This window comes from Eurytemora carolleeae, unplaced genomic scaffold (assembly GCF_000591075.1).
Source record: "Eurytemora carolleeae unplaced genomic scaffold, Eaff_2.0 scaffold863, whole genome shotgun sequence".
NCBI lineage: Eukaryota > Metazoa > Arthropoda > Copepoda > Calanoida > Temoridae > Eurytemora > Eurytemora carolleeae.
The window spans coordinates 54,410-78,749 of NW_019396787.1; the positions used below are offsets into that span (position 1 = coordinate 54,410).

Consider the following 24,340-nt stretch of genomic DNA (forward strand, 5'->3'; position numbering starts at 1 on the left):
CCCCCCCCCCCCCCAATCCAATCCAAACCTATCAATATTTGACCTCAATCTACTCAGAGCTCGAACAATTTACCTGATAAAATGTAAACCAAATTTATCTTTATACAGGTTCTAGCAACGAAGCTCAAAGTTTGGAACCGTCGGAGGCAATCTCCTCAGAAGACGAGTCAAGAGAAACTCTAGTCCGTACACTGCAAAACGAGCTAGGAGGTAAACACCAATTATTGGTTTATTCACACATACACTTGGCTTAGACAATAGAATTAATTAACATTAACATTAATCAATTGCAATTACACCACTGCATCGCAAATAGTTTAATAAACAAAGGTCAAAATACCCTTTAATTAAATGTTCCGAGTCATAACTCAAGGCTTGACATTTGCCTTAGTTTTTCTTCAGTCCAGCTTGCAAATCTCACAATCTCAAATATCTTTCTAGGCCATGTAGTTAACGCTCAGGGAGAGAAAAGAAGATCTGTAGAGGAACTGACTCCGGCGATCCGCCCTAAACAGCCAAGATTAGTGACAAGATCACAGCCTATGCCAAGAGCAGAGCCTTCTCGTAGCTCTCCTAACCCTCGAAGGTATAATATTCAAATTCCTTAGAAACACCAAACAAAGCTCTAGACTAAATTTAAATCTTGAGATTTGACCTTCTTTTTAATGTTTATGTCCGACTTTGAATTTAATTTTAAACTCAAAACAAAACAACTTAAATCAAAGTTAAAGGAAATGCCTAAACAAAACACTCATAGAGAGTCCAAAAAGTCTAATCTTTGACTTTCTATTTTAAGTTTATCTTAGAATTTAATTTATTCTTATTTTTGACTACCCAATTTTGTTTAATTTAATATTGAGATTTGAATTCAAAGTTAAGCGCGAATTAAGTTAAATCTAATTTTAACTAATTGTTCAGGCAAATTTGACCTACTCTGGTTATTACCGAACTGGCCCAAGAAGACGTTGAAATGCAAGAAGAGACAAATTTCTCAATGCTCGAGGATACTCTACCCGATGATGCAAGGATGTTGTCCCACAAGAAGGACAAGATAAACAAAATGAGCTGGGAGGGTGTGATGAAGCTGGTAGAATTGAGACGGAAACGCCCCAGCTCGGCGAGAACACAGCCTTATTCAGCAGGGATCTGGCACCAAAAACAATATCGTTTGGGAAACAAGACGACGATGGAGTCAGAACACTTCATGAAGCAAGGTTCCTGAGACTCCCACTATCGAACCTGCCTGACAGGTGGAAGAACGTTCCTATAACACGCCCCCACTTATACAAGAATGTTCCGTTGAAGTTCATGGGAGCGCATAACATGATTGCAGATAAAACCATAGGGAATCTTCACGATCGAGCCAAGCCGCAAACCCTTAAGAATTTTTTCTCACAGAACGTTTGTGTTGCGGCAAAACCAGTCCGAAGGATCGAAAGGAAAGGTTCGGAGGGTTTAGAAATGGTGTATGATTATGCTTGGGAGGACCCTTGTACCCTGGCTGAAGTAACAGATTCAATCTTAAACTACATAACCATACTTCACCAACTCTGGCCCCTAGACCCAACAGGAACCATGATGCTAAGAGTGATTAATAAGTATAAGTGGATCAGCGTGGCCTCGGACTTGAAGGATAAAGTCTCGGTGATAACTGCCTTCTTCAATGCGGTTTTGCAAGACAATTCTGGTCGGTCAGTTCGTGAAGAAACAATCCTGAGCTTTAAGGAGCAGGAAGAGTTGATGAAGATGTCTCTTATTGCCCACAACCTTCCCAACACAGTACCTACAGGCAGGATCCAGAGGCATGACCAGGACCATTTCAACAGGGGGAAAGGGAAATCTATGAACCCTAATAGTTCCCGTGCTAACCACAACTACAACGGTTCTAACAACTCCAACAACAGCCGGAACAATGGCAACAGGTACAGCTCCGTCAACAACAGCAACAGCAGGAGGGGCAACAGCTCCAGCTCCAGACCGAGAGCTACCTAGGAGTGTGTTATGCCTATAACAACGATAATTGCAAGAACCCGTCCTCTCAGCACGGTTGCAAAAACGGATCCCGGGATTTAGCCCACGTTTGCAACGTATGGGTCGAGGCGCAAAAAGCGTTCTGCCTGGCCAGCCATCCACGCAGTAAACATTAACAGATTGTACCCTCAGCTGACGGTCAAATGTCAATTGCTTATCCGGCTTAACTTATATGTAATTGCACTTAAACCGAATTAATGCTTTTATCGTTGTACTATGCTATTTATTTAACCACAACTTTTCTTACCGGATATTAATCTAGCAATTTACTAATTTCTCGTATACAACTAGTGAAACTTCTAGTCTTGAATAATTGGCATAACTTTAGCGGGAATTTATGTAATAATTTGCTAGTTAACAAAGATATTACAATTTAACTTACATGTAATTCTGTTTAAACCACGCTTTATTCACTTATTTATGCATTAATTTATTTATTTAAACCACAATTTTTGCTTGATAATAAATGAATGTTTTACTGATTTCTCGTCTACAGTTAATTAAATGCTATTTTTAAAGAGCGGAAGATATTGATATCCATAATGGGAACTTCTAAAGCGCAAAGCGTTATTTATAATAAATGAATGTTTTACTAATTTTCTCGTCTACAGTTGATTAAAATGCTATTTTTAAAGAGCGGAAGATAATGATATCCATAATGGGAACTTCTAAAGCGCAAAGCGTTATTTATCATGCAACAGTTATGCTGTTTATCTATGTTAAAAGGGGAATCCCTTATTCATGATATCTATAGTGAGTATTACTTAGGCCAAGGATATAAGCTTAAAATGAATCTTTACTAAGTTCCCCTCTACAATTATGAAATGCTGTTATGAAGAATGGAATATTACTTTGGCCAAAGATAAATGCTTAGATTTCATGGCAGACTCCAGGTAACCAATACTACAAGTTTGTATTTGGAAATTTTATTTAGTATAATGGAGTCCACAATGAGTCATTTTTATGTATTAATATTAATTGCAATTAATTGCAAACATACAAACTACACGAGTTTGAGAAAATGACATCAATTAACCAGTTATTATTAAAGAGGGCGGTTCCACTGAGCTTTAACTAATTTATATTAACAATGACGTGATTAGGGGAAGGCAACACTAACGAAAGGTCTAACACATCAAACTTGAATAAGGTTTTAATGAAGGATAAAATGAGTTAGAATGTCGTCTTCCTGTCCCAAATGTTGCGATATGTTTGGGGGGGCAAGCTGTCCCGCGAAACTTAACTTAAAGTGTCATATCCATTATTTGTTCAGTTGTTTGACACCAAAGATCACTGGAAATATTACATGAGATTTGTTTAAAACAAAATAACTATTTCTAAATGTCTCCCTTCGTGGGACACCCTGTCTGACCCTCCATTAGTTCATTCAATTGAATGATAGCATAAATTTAAATGTCATCTACCTATTCTAAATGATGCAAAGATAAAATTTTATTTGCGTAATTAATTAACTACGGCATCTGGGGAGTGCGGTAAAAACGACGATTTACGTAGATCTGATCCTGCATTAGTCCAGCCAATGTGTCCACAACTGTACAGTCGAACAAGAAAGAAGGCGATTATTGAAATAAAGCGTGGCTTTGGAAATAATTCTATGCGCTATCAGCGTTTATTCTTTACGAATAAAATTATTTCAGTTTCCGTTAATTTGGGTGAGTTTCTCCGAGTAATTTTTAGGCCCCCCCCCTTTATGTTCACATTCATCGAACACAGTTGGGTTGCGCTAGGTTTCAGTCAAGTGATACTTGATACATTCGCTCTTTGGTGTCAGCGATGGTCAAAAACTGCAAATTTGAACATTCCGGATCTTCCTCCAAACAAAGTATTCAAGCCAAAATTTAACCTACCAAGATTGGATCACTATAACTCTACCTTCCCAAGCTGGTTCTGGGCCCAGGCTCCCTCCAACTACGTAGCTCCGGCGGTTTCTCTAGTTGACCCTCATAAATTGAACTCTTTAGCCCGATTCTACGGTTTCTACGACCTAGATTTGTTGGAGAAAGTTTGCTCCGACTTGAGATCGGGTGCGGTCATAGGTTGCAAAGGGGATTTTAGAAACCCTTCCCGCGCTACGAACGCACCCAGTGCATACGAGAATGGTGCGCAAGTAACTGATGCAATTTGCGACTGGTTAGCGAAAGGGTTTGCATACGGACCCGTCCACCTCTCTGAAGTCCCCCCAGCAGCAAAGTTCAGCGGCATAATGACAAGGCCAAAACCAAATGGTTCAGTTCGGATCATCCTAAATCTTAGCTCACCTTTAGGCTGCGCCGTGAATGAGGGGATTGACAACGCAGATTTCCCTACAAAATCAGGAGAAAATGTGAAAAACTTAACATCTGGGGAAAAATGTGAAAAACTTAACATCTGGGAAAAAAATGTGAAAAACTAAACATCAGGAGAAAATGTGAAAAACTTAACATCTGGGGAAAAATGTGAAAAACATTATATCTGGGGAAAAATGTGATAAAACTAAGCATCTGGGAAAAATAACTTTCAAAAGAGGGAAGGGATATGAAATTTCATAACATACCCCTGTTTTCGCAGATTTTATAACTTTAGTTGTCTAAGATGATAAAATAACATTATTTGAGAAATTTAATATTACTTGATCTAAATTTTAATAAAAAGACCCCCTTAATATGGTATTGAATGTTGATTCTCAGGACTCCTCTCGGAGTATACGGAAATCTCTACGAAAATTTTAATAAAAATTCCCTAATATTCAAAAAACCAATTTTCTAATGTTCAGATAATCAAACAATTAAATTGAAATATTATGTGAATTGTTTCAAAAAAGTAAACGATCTCTCTGAACTTGGACTTTGCGCATTGAATACTAAAATGATTTGAGAATATAAAAATGCCTGAAATTTGATACTCTTGGCTCGACAGTTTAGACACTGGGTAGTCTGCTTCGTAAGACCGTAGAACAACTAAAATTTTGAATAAATAAATGCTTAACGCTGAGTGTTGCGAAATATTTAAGAATTTTCTTATACTTAAATATTTCAGAACAACTAGTTTTTTTTACTAAAAAGTTTTTTGCTTATAATTTGATAATCATCAAGGGAATTTTCCGATTTTCTGAACTCGGTGCTTCAAAACTAAGATAGAAATTTAATAACTTTTCTTACAGTCTACCCAAATTCTAAACAAATACTGTTGTTACAACAAAGAAATATTTCATTACCTGTACTATAATACTCTGATTACGATCAAGGAAAGCTTTCCAGAATTTTCGGCAAGCCTAAAAAAATTAATATATAATCATATTTATAAGCTGAAACCGGGGCAATTACAAACTGGCTTTAAGCTGTTTTTCAGAAATTCTGATTTCCTCGCTTAGTTTTTAACAATTTGATCTTATACCCGATATCCATGCTACTGCTCAGTTAAATAATGACTCTGCTCTCTTTAACAATATCTCTCGCCCTTTTAACAATATCCTTGCCTTTGTAAACAATAACTCTGCCTTTGTAAGCAATAACTCTGCCTTTGTAAACAATACCTCTGTCTTTGAAAACAATAGCTCTGCCTTTGTAAACAATCACTCTATCTTCGTAAACAATAACTCTGCCTTTGTAAACAATAGCTCTGCCTTTGTAAACAATACCTCTGCCTTTGTAAACAATACCTCTGCCTTTGTAAACAAAGACTCCGCCTTTGTAAACGGTACCTCTGCCTTTGTAAACAATACCTCTGCCTTTGTAAACAATACCTCTGCATTTGTAAACAATATTTTTGTCTTTGCCCCTGTAATGAACAATTCTTCCACCTTAAATGATATCTCATGGAGCAGCCCTTGTATAAACAACCTCTGCCCTCCTTATTACCTGCACCACTTGAAAAAACGCTTCTACCATCTTATCACCTCTGCCAATATAATACCACCTCTGTCCATTGATTAAAACCTCTCGCCTCTTTAAATTACACAACTCCCTTGCAAACAATAATACTACCCTTAAAAAAATACCACAGGGGGCTTCTACGTTAATAATACTTCTACCTCCTTAAATAATACCTCTCTCTGCTCTAGTTAACAAGACCTCTTCCCCCACAAATACTACCTCTGCCTCTGGAATAGTGGTGTTATCTATTTCCGGCATCTTAGAGGGACGCTGAACTCTATTCGTGTCTTCATGAAGCCATTCAAGAAGTTTACAGGCAAACTCATGAGAATCCTAAAATAAACTCATTAGAATCCTGTAATAAACTCATGAGAATCCTGTAAGAAACTCATGAGAATCCTATAATAAACACACGAGAATCCTGTAATAAACTCATAAGATTCCTATAATAAACTGTTGAGAATCCTATAATAAACTCATGAGAATCCTGTAAAAACTCATTAGAATCCTATAATAAACTGATGAGAATCCTGTGATAAACTCATGAAAATCCTATAATAATCTCTTGAGATATACTCCTATAATAAACTTATGAGAATCCTATGATGAACTCATTAGAATCCTATAATAAACACACGAGAATCCTGTAATAAACTCATAAGATTCCTATAATAAACTGTTGAGAATCCTATAAAAAACTCATGAGATTCCATGATAAACTGTTGAGAATCCTATAATAAACTCATAAGAATCCTGTAATAAACTCATGAAAATCCTATAATAAACTCTTGAGATATATTCCTATAATAAACTTATGAGAATCCTATGATGAACTCATGATAATCCTATGATGAACGCATCATAAGTAAATCATTTTAAATTTAATAAAAAATGATTAAAAACCTTTTTTACGTAACAACATCACTAAGAAGTTTTTATCAAAAAATAACATGAACTAAGTATCAATCATTATGATCAAAAAGATGAAAAATCTATTCAATAAGCTTCCAAAAACAGTTTAAATAAAAAGTAACCATTAACAAGACTCTATTTTCCGGGGGATAGGCTTGTAAAACTCTACCTGTTGGTCCCGGCCGGCAAACTCCACCTTAATCCTGCCCACTGCCTCCTTGATGTCCGCCGGACTGATAAACTTGAACTGGTTGGACCACAGGGACTGCATCAGGGCAGCAAACTCGTATGCAACCTAGGACCAAACTTTATGAATAGGTAGAAGCAGGGTTGTATATAATTCCAATTTTTTTATTCTTTCCCCCCTCAAATTTTGTTTAATTTCCTTCCCTAAATTCTAGAACTAAAAAGACATCATTCTTTAATATTTATATTGCAGTGCATAAAAATCCCTAAAAGGACGCATTTTAAAAAGAATAAATGATGCCGCAGACATTTAAAAAAGTTAGGATTAATTATTTGTCAGTCCAAGAGTATATATTGTTTCTTGGAATTCATTATCCATCATTTTTCTTGGGGGGAGAATTTGTGAATTTTTTAGTAGGTTTGAATAGTTGGAAAAATTATTAAGTAATTATTATTCTTTCATCATATTTGTTATGAAGTTTAACACGTTTTTTATACACCCCTGGGAAGAAGTGCTTAAACCGCTTGAAATGAATAATTATGTGTTAATAATTACCAGAACTTGGATTTTTTCCTTAAAATTTAAACTCGACTGTAAACTTAATTTCAAGTGTCCCTCGAGCCCGACAACAGTTTACTATATTGTTATTAAATTCTCACAAAACAATTAAATTTCAGAGAAAAAAACAAACAAAGATTTTAACCTATTATCAGACAAAGGTTTGAATGGCTACCGTTGTAAATCGAACTTTATAAATGAAGGGGCACTCTTCAGTCTCCAGTCGTTTTGACAACGTACTGTTGTTAATATTTTTATATCTCTTTAAAAAAGTAAAAAAAGTGATTTTCTTAAAATAAAACTTGTATGTGGGGGAGGGGAGTCATTTGATGCCTTCCTTAACGTTATGAAAACCCCTGCTTTAAAGGCAAAAAAGAACTCACCAATCCTCTTGTCTCGCTGTATTTATTAACGTCCTCCTGGTAGCGCCCAGATTCAAAATATTGGGAGAGTGGGAGAGTGTGGGACACACACTGCAATATGCTGTTCATATAGCAGGTATTCCCGAGGTTCCTTCATCAAAAACTCGTTTCAAGAAATTTTTTTAAAATAAACAAAATTAGCCGAAGCTGGAAACGTTAGTATTGTGGATATCGAGATCAATGCTTGATCTCTTCTTTTTGTTAATCTTAAGATTTTTTAAATTTTCAGTTTGTATCCAGGAAAGTATCTTTATCAACCAATCAGAGTGGCATATGCAGAATCCTGAACAGCCAATCAGAAGCCGGAAAATTAAAAATTTTGCTCACTATTTAATGGGAAAACTTTTATTGGTAGGGATTGGATGTAAGATGTATTTTAGGGATATATTCGCTATATTGGGGGAGGAAAAAAGGACTTTAAGAGAGAAAATGAATTTTTGCTTGTAAGATGAAAACTTCAAATTCTGATTATTTTCAATCAGAGCATTGAAAATCATCCCACCGCACCGAATAAAAATTAACATCAGTTTGTAAAAATCCAGACTAAGAACGCATAAAAAATCCATTAAATAGCGGACATTCATCTACGAAGCCAGGCTTGATAAGGCTCATAGAACCTAACGTTTAGAAATAAATAAAATAATATGAAACAATTGATTTTTTAGTTCAAGAACAATAAAAAACAATTGTCTTTCTTTTATAAAAAGATAACCTTTAAACTAGTGATGAGGATCCGGATCTAGGTTATTTCTTTAAGATTTACTGATTTTTTTGACAAAAAAATAATGATCAAATTTTTTGTTTGATTTTTTTTCGCTTATCTTTATCCGAAAACTTCATGAACAATTCAGAAATAAGGAAATTTTTAGTATCTCTTTTGTCAAAAGTTCAGAATTGGGTTTTAGGAGTAAATTTTTTTTTTGACGTTTTTGGTTGATATTTATCCCTTAGATCCAGATTCGTGGATTCGCATATTTTTCCGGATCCGGATCCAGGAAGCCAAAATCTTGCGGATCCAACGGATCCGGATCCTAAGCACTGCTTTAAACCTTCTGTCAAAGAACTGCAAATACAAAAGCTACTCTGTTGCAACTTATCTAAAACTCCAATTCTATTTGTTTACGCTATTAATTAAAAAGGTATTCTTACCTAAGTCCCGTAAGTCCTGGTTTAGTTGTAGTTCCCCAAACTCCGGCGAAATCCCGCTTGACAATATCACTCGGCTTCTGCGCTCGGTCAAACTTCGGAAACTTGGGCGTAGAGATCCCTGGACTTTTATCCTCGTTCGGTCCTTTCTCCAACATCCGGGCAATATTAGGACTTGAGTAGGACCGACGCATACCTGATAAAAATAAAATAATGTTTGGTTTCGTTGTTAACCTGTATAGTGTATAGTTATTCCATGTTCATTGTTGATGTAAAATTTATGAGTTTTCGATTAGTACAATTGCGCATTTTACTAGATCGAGAGTGTAACAAACTATATTAAACCCTTCTCTATTATTCAAATTAAATTCGGACTCTGCGCTGAAAACTTTAGAATGGTGGATATCGAGATCAATGCTTGATCCTCTCTTTTTGCTAATCTCAAGACTAGTTTAGTTCTGAGATTAATTTCTAGAGATTAGGGATGCAATCTTTAACTTTTGAAAACCCGGTATTTAATATGTGGTGTCATATCAATTGGGATAATAACCGATTGACGAACTTAAGTTTTGGATTAATGTTTATTAAAACTAACGTGTGTGTTTAAAAAGTTTATGTTAACACACTTAAATTTTTTATTTGTTTAAATGCTCTAAAAGATGGCTTGCGAACAGCTGACTTTAGTTTAATCGGCTATTTAGTCCAATCGATATAGCATTGTATTTGTAATTGTTATCAAACGTAACTTTTATACAGTAGGGGTATCCAAAAGAGAGGAACAGAAATTAAAAGTGTCCTCATTGGATATTCTGATTAAGCAGTCGGGATTAAAGGTATCCCTTCTAAAGTTCCCAGCTCAGGCCTCTTTAACAACTTAACAATTTAAGCTAATAATTAAAAACTCTTTCATTATTCTCAAGTTCACCGATGCTTATTCATGCTTACCACTGTTAGAACTAGAGCCCTCATCTTTTAACTTCTCTCTATACTCCTTCTCCTCCTGCCTTCTTCTGTTTCTAGCCTCTTCCCTTCTTCTCTCCTCTTCCATTCCCTTCTCCTCATCTCTTCTTCTTTGCTCCGCAGCTGCTTTCTTCCTTATTCTTCTCTTCTCTTCCACTTCTCTCTTTAGTTTGGCCGCTTCCTCTTCTTTAAAGCGCATTCTTCTTCTGTTCTCTTCTTCCTTTCTTCTTTCTTCCAGCCTTCTTGCCTCTCCGATCATCTCCTTTTCAGATTCCTTCTTCAGACGCAATCTAAAGTCAGAAGGTTTTGATTAGAAGAGAAAATGAAAATTGAGAAAAGAGAAATTATTCATTTAAATCTGTAATAAAAAAATAAAAAAAATAAAATAATAGATGAATTCGGTATTTAATAATGTATGTTGGATATATTTAGTACTTGATACATTCTGTACCCGATATATTATCAACTGGATATAGTCTGAAAACGGAATATTATTCTGAACAACTTTAGACTGTACTACTACTGTCCATTCTGTAGTATCTAAATTCTGGTCTGTAGTGTCTATTCTGGGTAATAGTGTCTACTCTAGCCAGTAGTTTCTACTGTCTAGTCTGTATTGTCCACTATATAGTCTGTATTGTCTACTGTCTAGTCTGTATTGTCTACTGTATAGTCTGTATTGTCTACTGTATAGTCTGTATTGTCTACCGTATAGTCTGAATTGTCTACTATCTAGTCTTGTCTACTGTCTAGTATTGTCTACTGTCTAGTCTGAATTGTCTAGTCTGTATTGTCTACTGTCTAGTTTATACCTAAGTTTATCTATTTCTTGAACTAGTTCCATCTCACGCTTGTCCTTCTCCAGGTTCTTTGCAGTCAACTCCTCAATCTCCTCGAACAATCTGGTCAAATAAGCCAATCAATCAATGAGTCACTCAATCAACCAATCAATATTTCATCCGATCATTCAATTCAATTCGATCAACCAACCATCCAATCAATCAATCAATAAATCAACCAACCAATCAATCAATCAATCAACCAACCAATGACTCAATCAATCAATCGATAAATGATTAAATTCTCCCACTTGCCACAATATTTAGCATGGAAAAATAATAATTCGCTTCTTTTACTTTAAAGGTAATATAGGAAAAGGCAGCATTGTCAACATTGTGGAGGAAAAAAATATAAATTAGATGCAATTTAATGGTTTAAACTACACAATTTTTGATGCATATAATCTGCACATTGAAAACCATCTTTATTTAAATTTTTTTAAGCTTTTATTAAATTCAATATCATCTGAAAAGTTTGTTAAATGATTGATTTCTAGTTCCCTTTCGGCTTGTTGGTTGAGCGCCGCTTTCATCTCCTCGTTTGATGCATCCTCTCTAAAATATCATACTTGTAAATATATTTACATCAAAGATGCCCCTTGAATCCTCTCTAAAATATCATAATTGTACATCTATTCACATTAAAGGTTTTGGTGGGGGGTGGGTGGGGGGAGGGGGTTATATAATTAGTATTATTTAAGCAAATTCCACAAACTGCAGTGTTCAATTACAAAATGCAATGCTTCAGACTCTCAAAGTTGGAATAAGATTGTCAAAATTAAGGAACTACGATTGAAGAATGATTTTCAAACTTTATTGTAAATAAACCATCAATCAAACCAAAACCCGGGTTACGATTGATCCATCACTGACCATAATAAAATATTGGGATTTAAGTTTAGCAACAAAAATGTCTCCAAATCTCAACATCCAAGTTATTGATTCCGAACCTTGTTTTACAGAGTTTAGTCCACTCAAGTTCCTTCTCCAGATTATCCTTAGTCCTACTCACACTCAGCTCAGCTAGTTCTCCTTCAACCTCCAGCAGACCAGCCATATCGAGACCAGGCCTAATATTATCATTCACTTTATTAACATCAATACTGGAGTGTATATTTTTTCTAAAAATAATTTTAGTTATATTATATATATGCTTGCACGAAGCACAAAATTATAGGGTTTTATTCAGGAGAACAAATAAATTTTTGAGGTAAAAAGTATCAGAAAGAATAAAAAAAGTTGTCTTTTGATGTCCAGTTTTTCATTTTAATCCACCAAAATCATTAAAAATCAACCCCCCCCCCCCTGGGGCTGCCCCTTGAGTTGAGAAAATACTTACTTGACTCTGGAATACACTGCTTCAGCAACTTGTTTTAAAGATCGATCAACCTATAATCAACAATATTGTTCTTCCTAATAACTTAATTTTGTTTAATTTTTACATTTTTCTCAAATTAAAAACTTTGTATGAAATTATTTCTATATATTTCCAATTCTCTCAACATTATCTAATTTCGTTATTGACATTTCTTCATTATTATATTTATTTTTAATTTATCATTTTTATAAAAATTGAAGAAATACCATAACCTCAAAAACTAAGTAAACAATAGAGGAAAGTATAGAGTTATTGTGAACATTTAAAGTCACAATAACTTGTTAGATGCTCGAAATAATTTGATAGATAGACAGACAACAGCCGTACTGCGTTGTACAGTATTGTTTTGATTAAATACTTGATCCAAAATGTAAATGTAGAAAGAGGAAAGAATGAGGTAGGAAAGAGGAAAGAATGAGAGTGGAAAAAGGAAGAATGGGGTAGGAAAGAGGAAAGAATGAGGGTGGAAAGAAGGAAAAATGAAGGAGAAAAGAAGGAACAATGAAAAAGGAAAAAAGAAAGGAGAAAGAATATAAACAGGAGGAACGAAGAAAGAATAGAAAAGGAGGAAATAAGGATGCATAAAATAGGAAAGGACAAAGTGATAAAGAGAAAAGAAGGAAAAATAAAAGAGGTAAAAAGGAAGGATGAGGAAGGAAGGAAGGAAGAAAAAGAAAGATGAAGACGTATATTTGAGAGGAGAAAATAGGGGGTAAACATGTTTTAATTTGTTTGAAAAAGCTTGCAGCCCTAACTGTTCAGCGTACACTTTTTTGAGGTTTTCCTAAAGTTTGAATATTTGGTTTGTGAGGTTGTGGTATTCTTGCGAAAATTTCTGTTATCATATTATTGTCATCAACATATTGATATAATTATAATAATTCTAGTTTTGTTAAAACATTATAATGTCCCTTGCATACCTTGGGTTTAAAACTCTGCACTGAAAAATCGTCCGAGTCGGTCAAATTCGTCCCAAGTGTTGACGAATTTCGACCTCTCGAGAACGTAGAGGATGAAAACTCTGTTCCATTTGTTGAGCCAAGAATTGCTTTGTTTAAACTAAAAAGAGAAATGTTTAACAGTTAAATATCTAAACTTCAGCTAATCCGCAAATCAATTTTAAAAAGAGTGTTTTGATCCAGATCAAAATTTAGAGCCTGCTGGCACACTGCTGAAAATGGACCATCAGGTTTCAAGTCAAAACACCTTAAATTTTTCTTTAGAATATATTAATATGCAGTCTAATGAATTATAATCTCAATTTTCAGGAAATGCCATCTGGAAAATTTTGAGTAAATCCATTTTTAAGATATTGCAGAAATCAAGTGGCATTTTCAGGTTTAAAAAAACGTTCCTTTAGTTTCACGACTATATTAAGCTGATTCTGTTTTTTTGCGATATTTTTTTAACCGTAATGGCAGGGTCCCAAAATTTTGTGAGTTGTCCTTAACAGTCTTAAGACATGTTTTAGCAAAAATCAAAATTATAAGTGAACTGTATGACTGATTAAAAACTGCCTGAAAAGGGGGTTTGAAGTGAAATCCTGAACAATCACATCAAAAAGACTTTTTCAGGCATTATCTAGTCAGTCAGGCAGTTGAGTTAGGGCTTTGATGTTGTACTCAATATGTCTTATGGCTTTTAATCAAAAGTTACAAATTTGGGAACCTTGCCATTAACTGTTAAAAAAATATCGCAAAAAAACGCCAGCAAAAAGCATATTAAAGTCTTTTTAAGAAATTTACGTTTGATTTCAGATTTGTAAATACACTTATTTTCTGAGACATCTTAAAAATGGATCTGCGGAAAGTTCCCTAGATGGCATTTTCTGAAAATTGAGATGATAACTCAGAAGACTGCATATTAACATATTCTGAAGAAAAATTGTGGTTTGACTTGAAACCTGATGGTATATTTTCAGCAGTATGGTGGAAACTTTGTCTCTTCAAACATTTCAAGAACAAAAATATATTACTGAAAAAATCAAGTTTATAATAGGAAAATATGGAGAACATGAGAGTGTCATTCCCAACAGTACCCTTAACTCCTCTAATTTAAAAAACGAGGAAGATATCATCGTTTTTCTCTTTTGAAAAGTGTAATATTTCTGTAAGGTCACTTTTATTGAGAAACCACAATTCAATGAATTGTTTTAGCTGGATAAATAAGTATTTAAGGGCACCGTCGTGATTTGAGTATGCTACTTTACACATGGAGGATCAGATGAAATTATGTCTACAGTCCCTTTGGGTAAAATTTAATCAATTCATGATTTTAATAATGTTACCTGGCGGCGTTAAAATCATCTCTCGGGGCATTTGAACTTGAACTTTCGTCGAGGTCTTGTCCGTTTGACCGCGCCGGCTTCGTCCGTCGGTCAGGAATAAGTGGTGTGGATGTACTAGGATTAGAGTACACAGTACTTGGCGTGTACCCATCTAGGCTAGGATATTGTACTCGGGAGGATTTAGGCTCAAAGTTCGGAACCATTTTAGGGCTGGGTGAGGGGGTCTCGATGAAGCCCTAACAAAATATATAATTAATCTCTATCATACCAGTTGTATCAAACTCTAGACAGCCCATTTTTCTGAATGTTAAAAAATATAATATAGTTTCAAATTAAATTAGTCTCCCCCCCCCCCTTCTCTGTCGGTTTATTACCTGGTCCAATGAGTCTAGGTCTGGGAAGATGATATCTTCAAGTCTGAGAATATTTTTATTTCGGTCAACTTCTTGGAGAACTGGCATCTTGAACTGAACATTAAAGGGACTGTAAGCACTATTTTAAGTGACCCTCCATGCCAAGATGAAAATGCCCGATTTACAACGGTACCCTTGAAACCGTTGTCTGATTAAAAATATTAGATATCCATTTAAACTTTATATATTTTTATTTATGGTTTCTCTGTATAAGTGACTTGCTCATTTCTTGCTTGCCCCGAACACATTTTTAATTTAACTCACAATTAATTGTAAAAATGGAATTTTGAAAGCATTCATTTACGATCCCCCTCTTTCATCGAAAAACATAAGGTTTGCTTGGTTACAGTCCACACCCCGTCTTGATAAGTAAGATGGACAGGAGCGTCATCCAAATTTCTTTGAATGACGAAATGTCTTTAAATAAGAATAAGAATAAGAATAAGAATAAGAATAAGAATAAGAATAAGAATAAGAATAAGAATAAGAATAAGAATAAGAATAAGAATAAGAATAGCAATAGCAATAATAATAATAAAAATAACAAAAATTAAACAATCGACCAGTCGGCGGATTAAACATAAATTTGGTCCCCCATACACCCCCTGTAGAGTGAAATAGTGAAGAATAATAAACATACTGTTGGATCTGTGACTTGTAAAGGGTGTGCTAATCTAAACTTTTCATATCCTCCCTCTAGTAATACAGGAGCACACCTACAATATAAATACAACTTAGTTTACCATTAATATAATAATATTATATAAGACGTCGTTATGATTTGTATTTGAGTAGTTGGAACAGAAGTTTAAAAAAAATATTCTCCCTGTCAGAGTTAAAGGTTGCTAACCTTTATTCTCCCTGTCAGAATTAAAGGTTGCTAACCTTTATTCTCCCTGTCAAGAGTTAAAGGTTGCTAACCTTTATTCTCCCTGTCAGAATTAAAGCTTGCTAACCTTTATTCTCCCTGTCAGAGTTAAAGGTTGCTAACCTTTATTTTCCGGGTCAGAGTTAAAGCTTGCTAACCTTTATTCTCCCTGTCAGACTAAATGCTAAAGCTAACCTGTATTCTCCCTGTCAGACTAAATGCTAAAGCTAAACTAAATTCTCCCTGTCAGACTAAATGCTAAAGCTAACCTAAATTCTCCCTGGCAGACTAAATGCTAAAGCTAACCTATATTCTCCCTGGCAGACTAAATGCTAAATTCTCCCTGTCAGACTAAATGCTAAAGCTAACCTATATTCTCCCTGTCAGACTAAATGCTAAAGCTAACCTATATTCTCCCTGGCAGACTAAATGCTAAAGTTAACCTGTAAGTATTCTCCCTGTCCCAATCTGTGAGTGCAGTAAGAAGAGTGAAGGCCGGAGAACCAGGAATAAACTCCTTACTGTTCCAATCACATATAATCAGTTTATCCTACAAAACATAAAATAGTAAAAAGGGTATAAAAGTATTTGTTAAAGGAGTCGCAGGTTTTTAGGGAGTACTGGGGGGTTCCAGGAGTACTAGGGGTTCCAGAAGTACTGGGGGGTTCCAGGAGAACTAGGGGTTTCAGGAGAACTAGGGGTTCCAGGAGTAATAGGGGGTTCCAGGAGAACTAGGGGGTTCCAGAAGTACTTGGGGGTTCCAGGAGTAACTGAGGTGAGCTAAGAGTACCAGGAGAACCAACTACTAATTGTACTAAGAGTACCAGTTTTAGTAGTTCCAGGACAGAATTAAATATGAATACCAGGAGTACTAGGAGTACCAGGAGTACTAGGAATGCCAGGAAAAGGATGAATATAAATACCAGGTGTACTAGGAGTGCCGGTACAAGCATAAATATGAATATCAGGAGTACCAGGAGTACTAGGAGTGCCAGGACAAGGATAAATAATAAACATGAATACCAGGTGTACCAAGAGTGCCAGGACAAGGATAAATATGAATACCAGGAGTACTAGGAGTGCAAGGACTAGGATAAATAATAAATATGAATATCAGGAGTACCGATTATTCCAGGAACTGGAGGATTTGGAGAAAAAATATAAACACTTACATTAAAAGACAAATTAACATCCTTATTAATACTTTCCCCACAAAATTAATTGATTAACCCCTAAAAATCATTTAATGATTTATTTCATCAATTGAGCGAAGAAAATCCTAAAAAATCATACCTTACTTCTGGAGACAAAAACAATTTTTCAAGAATATGATAATCTTATGAGAAAAAAAATGTAATAATGGAAATTCTTAAACGAGATGAAATAATCTTGATGTATTCTTTAACATGCTGTATCTAAATGTAGTATTTACTTGACAAACAAGCAAATTCATTATATATTGGTAAACAAAAAACTAAACTATGGAAACAATCACACCACATGCATTACTTTCAAATTAAGAACCAATTTTTACATATTAAATGGTTTTAAACATTTTAACATTAGAAAAATAAAAAAAAACAGTGTTAGTCAGAACAAGAGCATAGAACTTATTTGCAACCTTTCATAATGTGAACTGTTCCAACTTGAAATAGTTGGATTTCACCAGAATTATTTTTTACTATCATTTCTTGGGTATGTGCCCATGGAACCTCACAAATATGATATAATAATAATCTTATGAGGATAAAAATGTAATAATGGAATTCTTAAACTCGATGAAATAATCTTGATGCATTCTTTAACTCAGGCCTGCGGCCTTCGTTAAAGAATACATCAAGATTATTTCATCTCGTTTAAGAATTTCCATTACTACATTTTTTTCCTCATAAGATTATCATAATATATATATACACCCCTGTATAAAACTTACCACCGTTGCTCTGCGCTCCCACTGGGTGCGCTCCTGTATTCGAATATTTCTTCCGATAGCGTGCGCAGTTACTCCTCGACTTCACGCAAAATTTAATAAATTAATTTTTTTAAAATCCCATTTACAGTATGAAATGTTTTAAAGCCACTAGCTTGTAATATATCTCCATTCTTTTTAATCTTTATAAACAAAAGGCTGTTTTCTAGCAATGACTTATTAAATTTTCCAAGTCTGTATTTAACATACAAAATCTAAATTAAAAAAAAATTATATCGTTCCTGAGAATTTCTTGCGGAACACTAAGAGAACTAGGATGGTTTATGTGTCCCTTGTGATAGTCCTGAAAAAAAAGTTTATAATGATTTTTCATGAAATTGATTTAACAGACAGCCTGAGGTCTGAATAAATAATTAGCGAGAAGTAGTTAAAACTAAAGAGAAGGATAGATGAAGAACTCCTATTGTGTGACCGAGCTTGAACTAGAAAGCAGTTAAACCTGCCATAACCAGTTCAACTACTTGATGCAAATATTCATAAAATCTATCCTCTGGTAGAAAGTAAGATAATTATATATCTCGACGAACCATCATTTTTGAAAAATATTTTAAGGAGAAGTAAAGTTAATAATTGTCCCTACAACCGAAAACAATTTTTCTGGGCGGAAAGGCGCCCCCCCCCCTTCTCCTCATACACCCCTCCACTTCCACCCCCCCCTTCTCTCTCCTCCCTAAGTGTTGAACCTTGAAAGTCGAACAAAACTTACAACAAAAAAAGTAAATTTTTTTAAAGATTTTTTTAAAGCGTTTTTTTTTACCTGTTCAGGACGAGTGTCAAGAATAAAAAACGAAGTTGATTTTTGTTTGATCAAACTGTCCAATTCCCTCACGCTCATGATATTCAACTAAAATACAGATTAGTTTAAAGGTACTGTATTCGTAAATTCAAGTGACTCTCCATGCAAAAATGGCAATGCCCGATTTACAAAGGTACCCTTTAAATCTGTACATCGAGGACAGAGAACTCCATGTTTATAACTCTTAAATATTGTTTCAATTCCCGTAAATCCGGAGTGTACGCTAGCGTATAGTGTAAAATCAACTCAATTCAAAAATTCGTTAGTAAATACTTAATTTCTGCAACTTATATTCAATATTCCTCAAATATAAACAGTTTTCAGAAAAGTGTTAAACAATTACAAGCGTTTTTTCAGATGAATAAGAATAAGCCCGACATCCTTGATGAATCAAAACTTGAAAGGGTACAGTTGTAAATCGAACACTCACCTCAAAAATTGGAGGAGTACTTCAATTTAAATAAATAAATCAACCGATAAATCATCCCCCGATTAACTAATCAATCAATCAATCAATCAATCAATCAATCACAAACTTAGTAACGGAATAAGTAATGAATGAAAGGATAAACAAATAAATAAACATTAAGGAATACTTCATGAAAAAAATGAATGGTTATGACAAGGATTTATTTCTACGAATAGTCTGAAAAAAAACTTACCTTTAATTCGCCATTTGCAATATTTTCCTTGTTCTTTTTTCTTTTATCATCAGTTATCTTGGTTTTTGCAAGCTCCTCATTTTCATCAGTCAATCGTCGTTTTGTCTCAGCGTTACTTAGTTTCTCATATTTTAGATCCAAACTATAAATTTTTAGAATTAGGGTGGGTCTACGGAATTTCAAGTGAACCTTTTAAATTTAGTGTTTCATCAACTTTCCGTTTACAATCGGTACTTAGGATCCATTACATTATGATGCGGATCCGGATCCAGATCCTTGGTCCAACTCATGATAATTCCTGTTTTTTTTTTTAACAGATAAAAATAGTCGTAAAAAATTTGTTATTTTTTGCTCAAACTTGCTGAACTATTCAGACATTAGGAAGTTTTTAATAATCTCTTTTAAGTTAATTTAGATCTATGTTTTAGCAGGAAATAGTTTTTTTCAGGTCTGGTAAACATTTTGCACCTTCCAGGATCCGAAAAATTGGATCGATTATTTTTGCGGATCCGGAACCTTGGATTGATTATTTTTGCGGATCCGGAACACCCATATTTTGCGGATACAACAGATTCTAAGGCTAAGCACTAGTTACAATTACACCTTGTGTTCTAAGTCCGATAAACAATGGCTCACATTTTCTTTCTGGAAGTAAAAACTTCTTCCATAGGAATGGTATCTTTGCTGTAGAAATCACCAATTTACATAAAAACCACAATAAAAATTTTAATTTCCCAGTTTGAGAACAATAATATCTCAAATAATTGAGTTAATGGCTCTATAGAGACAGGGTCGCTTTACAATTACTTGAAATCAAAACAATAAAAATAGTATTCATAAACTAAGTTTATGAATTATTTAAGTTGAGAGAAACCCCAAGAAAAAAAGAAGATTACTTGATGATCGCACAGGGCACATCAAATTGTTTCACAACAATTAAAAAATCAAATTCCCTTAAATATTCTGATAATAACCTTCTTCGACGAATTCTCAGAAATTATGCTCACATTTTCTAATAAGGTGAATTACCATTTTTTAAAAATAATTTTTTGTTTTTGTACTTTACTGTACTGTAGTGTACTGTACTGTACTGTACTGTATGGTCTGTATGATGTACTGTATAGTGTACTTTATAGTGAACTGTATAGTGTACTGTACTGTACTGTACTGTACTGTACTGAACTGTACTGTACTGTACTGTACTGTACTGTACTGTACTGTACTGTACTGTACTGTACTGTTCTGTTCTGTACTGTACTGTACTGTATGTACTGTACTCTCACCTGGTGGATAAAGTCTCTAATCTCTTAACTGCAGTCTTCATATTCTTCTTAATATTGTACATTCCTTAACAATAATAAACATTTTAACTTTGAATATTGTCAATCACATTTCTTGAAAAAACTTTATTCTTCTCGATACGAAATTTTAAGATAAACAAAAAAGAAAATTGGTTGGATAATGTTTAACTGGTTTTGTTCAGTTGAAAATGAAAAGTATCCATTTTTTTGTTAATTTATTAAAAAACATAAAAATCCAAAATATTTCAATGATGTGATGTTTTGGCGGATAGCAATAAGACGAGTATTTACTTACGACTAACTATATTTGATTTCTAAAGTTACAAAGTTAATATGAATAAATATATCTTGTGGCTATCTGAAAACTCCCACTTCCTTCATCCTTGCCGCGAAAGGTTCTTCAAATGAAAGACGACTTTCATAGCCGCCACAATGTCATGGAATATATTTTCCATTTAAAAACTGTGCAGAAGGGGCCGGAGAGGATTAATTTATTAGAAATTTTGAAATAAATAGTATAAATATTCTGAGATCGAAAATAATGAAATGTAAAGGGTAGTTGAACTAGTTAAGGCTTGTTAAACTACTTCTACTGTGCCGCCGCGATTAAACCTTTATTGTAAGTAGTAGATCTTGGTGGCACTTTAAGTACCAGTAAAGTACTAGCCCTTCATCATTTATAAATTCTCAACTCTGGATTACTTAGATTCCTTGTAATCCACCTGTTTGCTAATAAAACAATTACCCTCATAATATTTGATGTCAGATTTGTAATCAGCTTGCTGACAAATAGACTTGCAGAGCAGTACATACTTCCAATACAGTATATAACTAGTCTCTTCATCTAAATAAAAATAATTAAATAATATCTTTTTTTTAATGGCGTAATATGAAGAAATTTCTACGCATTTTGATCCTATTAAGGAATTTAAAGCTTGATTTTAGGCCTTTAATAATTCTAATCAAATGCAAACAATTAATATCAAAATTGTAGGGATTAAAGTAAACCAAAAATCAAACGGTAAATTTTCATAAATTTAAACTAACAAATTGATTGAAAATAAATTCATTAGTGTCCAATTTCATTTTATTTTAGAAAATTCGAACACAAATTATGCGTGCAGCCAAAAAATTGGAAGATTTGAACCAAAAATGAAGACAGGGACACCCCAACCCCTCATCAAATAGGACATCTCCACCATCCCCTTTTGACCAGAATTTTCAGTTATTTGTAAGCAATTTCATTGACGTAAAAATTAACAATAATAATATAAGATTTATGTCGTTAGCATCGCTATTTTTTTTTAACCCTTTGATTAATTAAATATTAAAACCTAATCTGACGTCCTCTGCCATTGCTTTCACCCAGACCTTACTGCTACTCTCACACAGATTCTTCAACTTAAACTTAGAGATATCACCGGTCTTCGCCTGGCTCTAGATAAATAACATGTCAATATCATGTCAATAACATGTCAATATTATGTCAGTATCATGTAAATATGTCAATATCATGTCAATAACATGTCAACATCATGTCAATAACATGTCAATATTAAGTCAATATCATGTCAATATGTCAATATCATGTTGAAATAACATGTCTATATCAATTCAATAACATGTCAATATCACGTCAATAACATGTCAATATCATGTCAATATCATGTCAATATCATGTCAAGATCATGTCAATAACATGTCAATAACATGTCAATATCATGTCAATATCATATCAATAACATGTCACTAACATGTCAATAACATGTCAATAACATGTCAATAACATGTCAATAACATGTCAATATCATGACAATATGTCAATATCATGTCAATATCATGTCAAAACATGTCAATATCAAGTATCAGTTATCTGAAAATCTTGGTCGGGATAGTAAGTTTAGGGACTTTTAAATTTGAGGATCAATTAAATTAAATAGTCTGCATAAAAAGGAAATCAATGCTTTATCCCGAGCTTGAGTTTTGAAGTATGATTTGTCGCCGCCGGGAGTCATTAATTCACTTTTTTTCATATCCAACAAGGCTTGATTATTCAAATCAATCGATCAATCAATCAAGTTAGAAAAAAAAAATGGCAAAAAATCTGATGTTTTTCACTTAAAGGTAATCAAGAAAAGTCAGAGAAGGAAATCACTAATTTTACATGTTAACTATGGTAGAATCGTTGTAATTCTTGACAGAAAGTTTAACTTTAAATCGCTTATTGTAAATCCTTAATTTAATTAGATCCTTACTGGTACATACCAAAATTGTCATAATGCATAAAATTTAAATACTAAAATTGTCCAAGGGTAACTGAAAGATTACGTAAAATATTCCAAATATTTTTGTCACATGAAAGACGCTGCAAGTCAAATTGAATTAGACTTTAAAGGACTTGCATATTAATAATAGAGATTGCATTCCCGATTAGTCTTGATCTGGGCAACAAAGAAAAATGTCGTTCTTTATCTATTTAAAAAGTACATTCCATCTGCAGCATATATCCGCAAGTCACTTTTACAGAGAAACATTAAATTGTCAATTTTATCCTGCAAACATTTTATCTCCGACAAACTGATGGCGAACATATAAAATCCCGAATTAATTACCCGCCATTTTCGCCATCGGCACAAATATTTAAATAATTCCTGTGGAAAAAACATGTATAACTATATAATTATTTTAACAAAGTTAGGTTCAATATGTACCAGTGTGAATCTTACATGAAAACACTTTGAACTAGGCAGTGCTAAGGATCAATTTGTATAGTGTACTGTACTGTACTGTAATATGTACCAGTGTGAATCTTACATGAAAACACTTTGAACTAGGCAGTGCTAAGGATCAATTTAATTTTTAAAAAAATGGATTCGGATTTGTTTCGCTTATTTTTATGCTTGAACTTGATGAACCATTCAGAGATCAGGAAATTTTTATAATCTCTTTTTATTCAATAATTCAGATTTGGGATTGGTGAGTTATAAAAATGTTTTCCTAAGTTTTTAATTGATATTTTGCCCCATAGATACCTTTATGGCTAATTCTAGCAGGCTAAATATTCAAAGAAAACAATGGGCAAACTAATGTGAAACAATGTAACTTAATTAAATATATTCTGTACATAACTTATCCCACTGACAAAAAATGAAATACAAGATTTCTCACAATATGCAACGGGGTGGATTTTTAAAAATCAATAATTTTCCAAATACTTCTAAAACATACAAAAAAAATCTCAAAATGTCGATAATTTCAATCTTAAACCTGGAGATCCTCCAGGCTTTTAAACTTCAATTTACCCTCCATCTTACATTTTTATAATTCTGAAATAATTCTGATAAAAAATCACATTATAGCTATTCAATATCCATACATTCAGATTTTAAGCATCTAGAATTAAACTATAACAGCATCTAACAGCGGTGACTTGATCTTGTTGGAAGAGTTCTCGAATCTTGTCTTGATTTTGTTCTGCGGTAGAAACAGATCTCCTTTCGTAAATGGGATTAAATAAAGGCAGCGGCCAATCTGCGTTACTCGTCAATGCTGCAATGAATTGTAAGACAGAGAGAAAGCCAGGTCAGACCGCGGCGCTCAGCCCCTAGCCAGTCATAGCCGCAGCGCGCGGCCAAGAAAGTGTCTAAACCTAACCTTACCCTAAAATATATACTAATCTATCTCTTATAATTTAATGCGGCATTCACGTGTATAATGT

General features: G+C 34.0%; 3 protein-coding genes across 9 annotated transcripts in view; 1 reads left to right on the forward strand and 2 right to left on the reverse strand.

Moving 5' to 3' along the window:
* LOC111708694 (ubiquitin carboxyl-terminal hydrolase 2) overlaps window positions 1-13,391 on the reverse strand; it is a 20,163-nt gene extending 6,772 nt beyond the window's left edge. For 6 of the 7 annotated variants that reach the window (XM_023482145.1, XM_023482144.1, XM_023482139.1 and 3 more), the window contains exons 1-12: window positions 13,226-13,390; window positions 12,267-12,316; window positions 11,878-11,997; window positions 11,429-11,482; window positions 10,901-10,990; window positions 10,074-10,378; window positions 9,132-9,324; window positions 7,944-8,073; window positions 6,985-7,110; window positions 6,123-6,236; window positions 5,246-5,302; window positions 4,920-4,988 (exon numbers count right to left, since the gene is read on the reverse strand). In XM_023482145.1, coding sequence (XP_023337913.1) covers window positions 4,920-4,988; window positions 5,246-5,302; window positions 6,123-6,236; window positions 6,985-7,110; window positions 7,944-8,073; window positions 9,132-9,324; window positions 10,074-10,378; window positions 10,901-10,990; window positions 11,429-11,482; window positions 11,878-11,984 — 1,245 coding nt within the window. In that variant the 5' untranslated portion in view covers window positions 11,985-11,997; window positions 12,267-12,316; window positions 13,226-13,390. Of the gene's footprint in view, window positions 1-4,919; window positions 4,989-5,245; window positions 5,303-6,122; window positions 6,237-6,984; window positions 7,111-7,943; window positions 8,074-9,131; window positions 9,325-10,073; window positions 10,379-10,900; window positions 10,994-11,428; window positions 11,483-11,877; window positions 11,998-12,266; window positions 12,317-13,225 lie in introns of all 7 variants that reach the window. The other variant, XM_023482147.1, reaches the window with a different exon arrangement.
* Window positions 34-3,394, forward strand: LOC111708696 (probable serine/threonine-protein kinase samkA). The gene is made up of 3 exons (XM_023482152.1): window positions 34-210; window positions 442-586; window positions 919-3,394. Exon 3 carries the CDS (start codon window positions 1,309-1,311, stop codon window positions 1,990-1,992), a length of 684 nt encoding a protein of 227 aa, XP_023337920.1. The 5' UTR covers window positions 34-210; window positions 442-586; window positions 919-1,308; the 3' UTR covers window positions 1,993-3,394.
* A 1,197-nt stretch (window positions 13,392-14,588) lies between the features above and the next one.
* Window positions 14,589-23,980, reverse strand: LOC111708698 (ubiquitin carboxyl-terminal hydrolase 8). Its single transcript, XM_023482159.1, has 12 exons — window positions 23,890-23,980; window positions 21,957-22,059; window positions 21,368-21,466; window positions 20,605-20,668; window positions 19,322-19,463; window positions 18,621-18,707; window positions 18,085-18,146; window positions 17,807-17,885; window positions 16,317-16,423; window positions 15,646-15,721; window positions 14,967-15,059; window positions 14,589-14,828 (listed from the first exon to the last, which is right to left on the reverse strand). Exons 1-12 carry the CDS (start codon window positions 23,929-23,931, stop codon window positions 14,589-14,591), a joined length of 1,194 nt encoding a protein of 397 aa, XP_023337927.1. The 5' UTR covers window positions 23,932-23,980.
* Window positions 23,981-24,340: the final 360 nt, after the last annotated feature.

Coding starts and splice junctions, on each gene's coding strand:
- LOC111708698 (XM_023482159.1), bottom strand. CDS start 23,931: ATGGAGGGTAAATTGAAGTTTAAAAGCCTGGAGGATCTCCAG. Junction 20,669..21,367: donor TGACATCAAATATTATGAGG/GTAATTGTTTTA, acceptor ATTATTGTTAAG/GAATGTACAATATTAAGAAG. Junction 16,424..17,806: donor GGGAGCGCAGAGCAACGGTG/GTAAGTTTTATA, acceptor TATGTTTTGTAG/GATAAACTGATTATATGTGA.
- LOC111708696 (XM_023482152.1), top strand. CDS start 1,309: ATGGGAGCGCATAACATGATTGCAGATAAAACCATAGGGAATCTTCAC.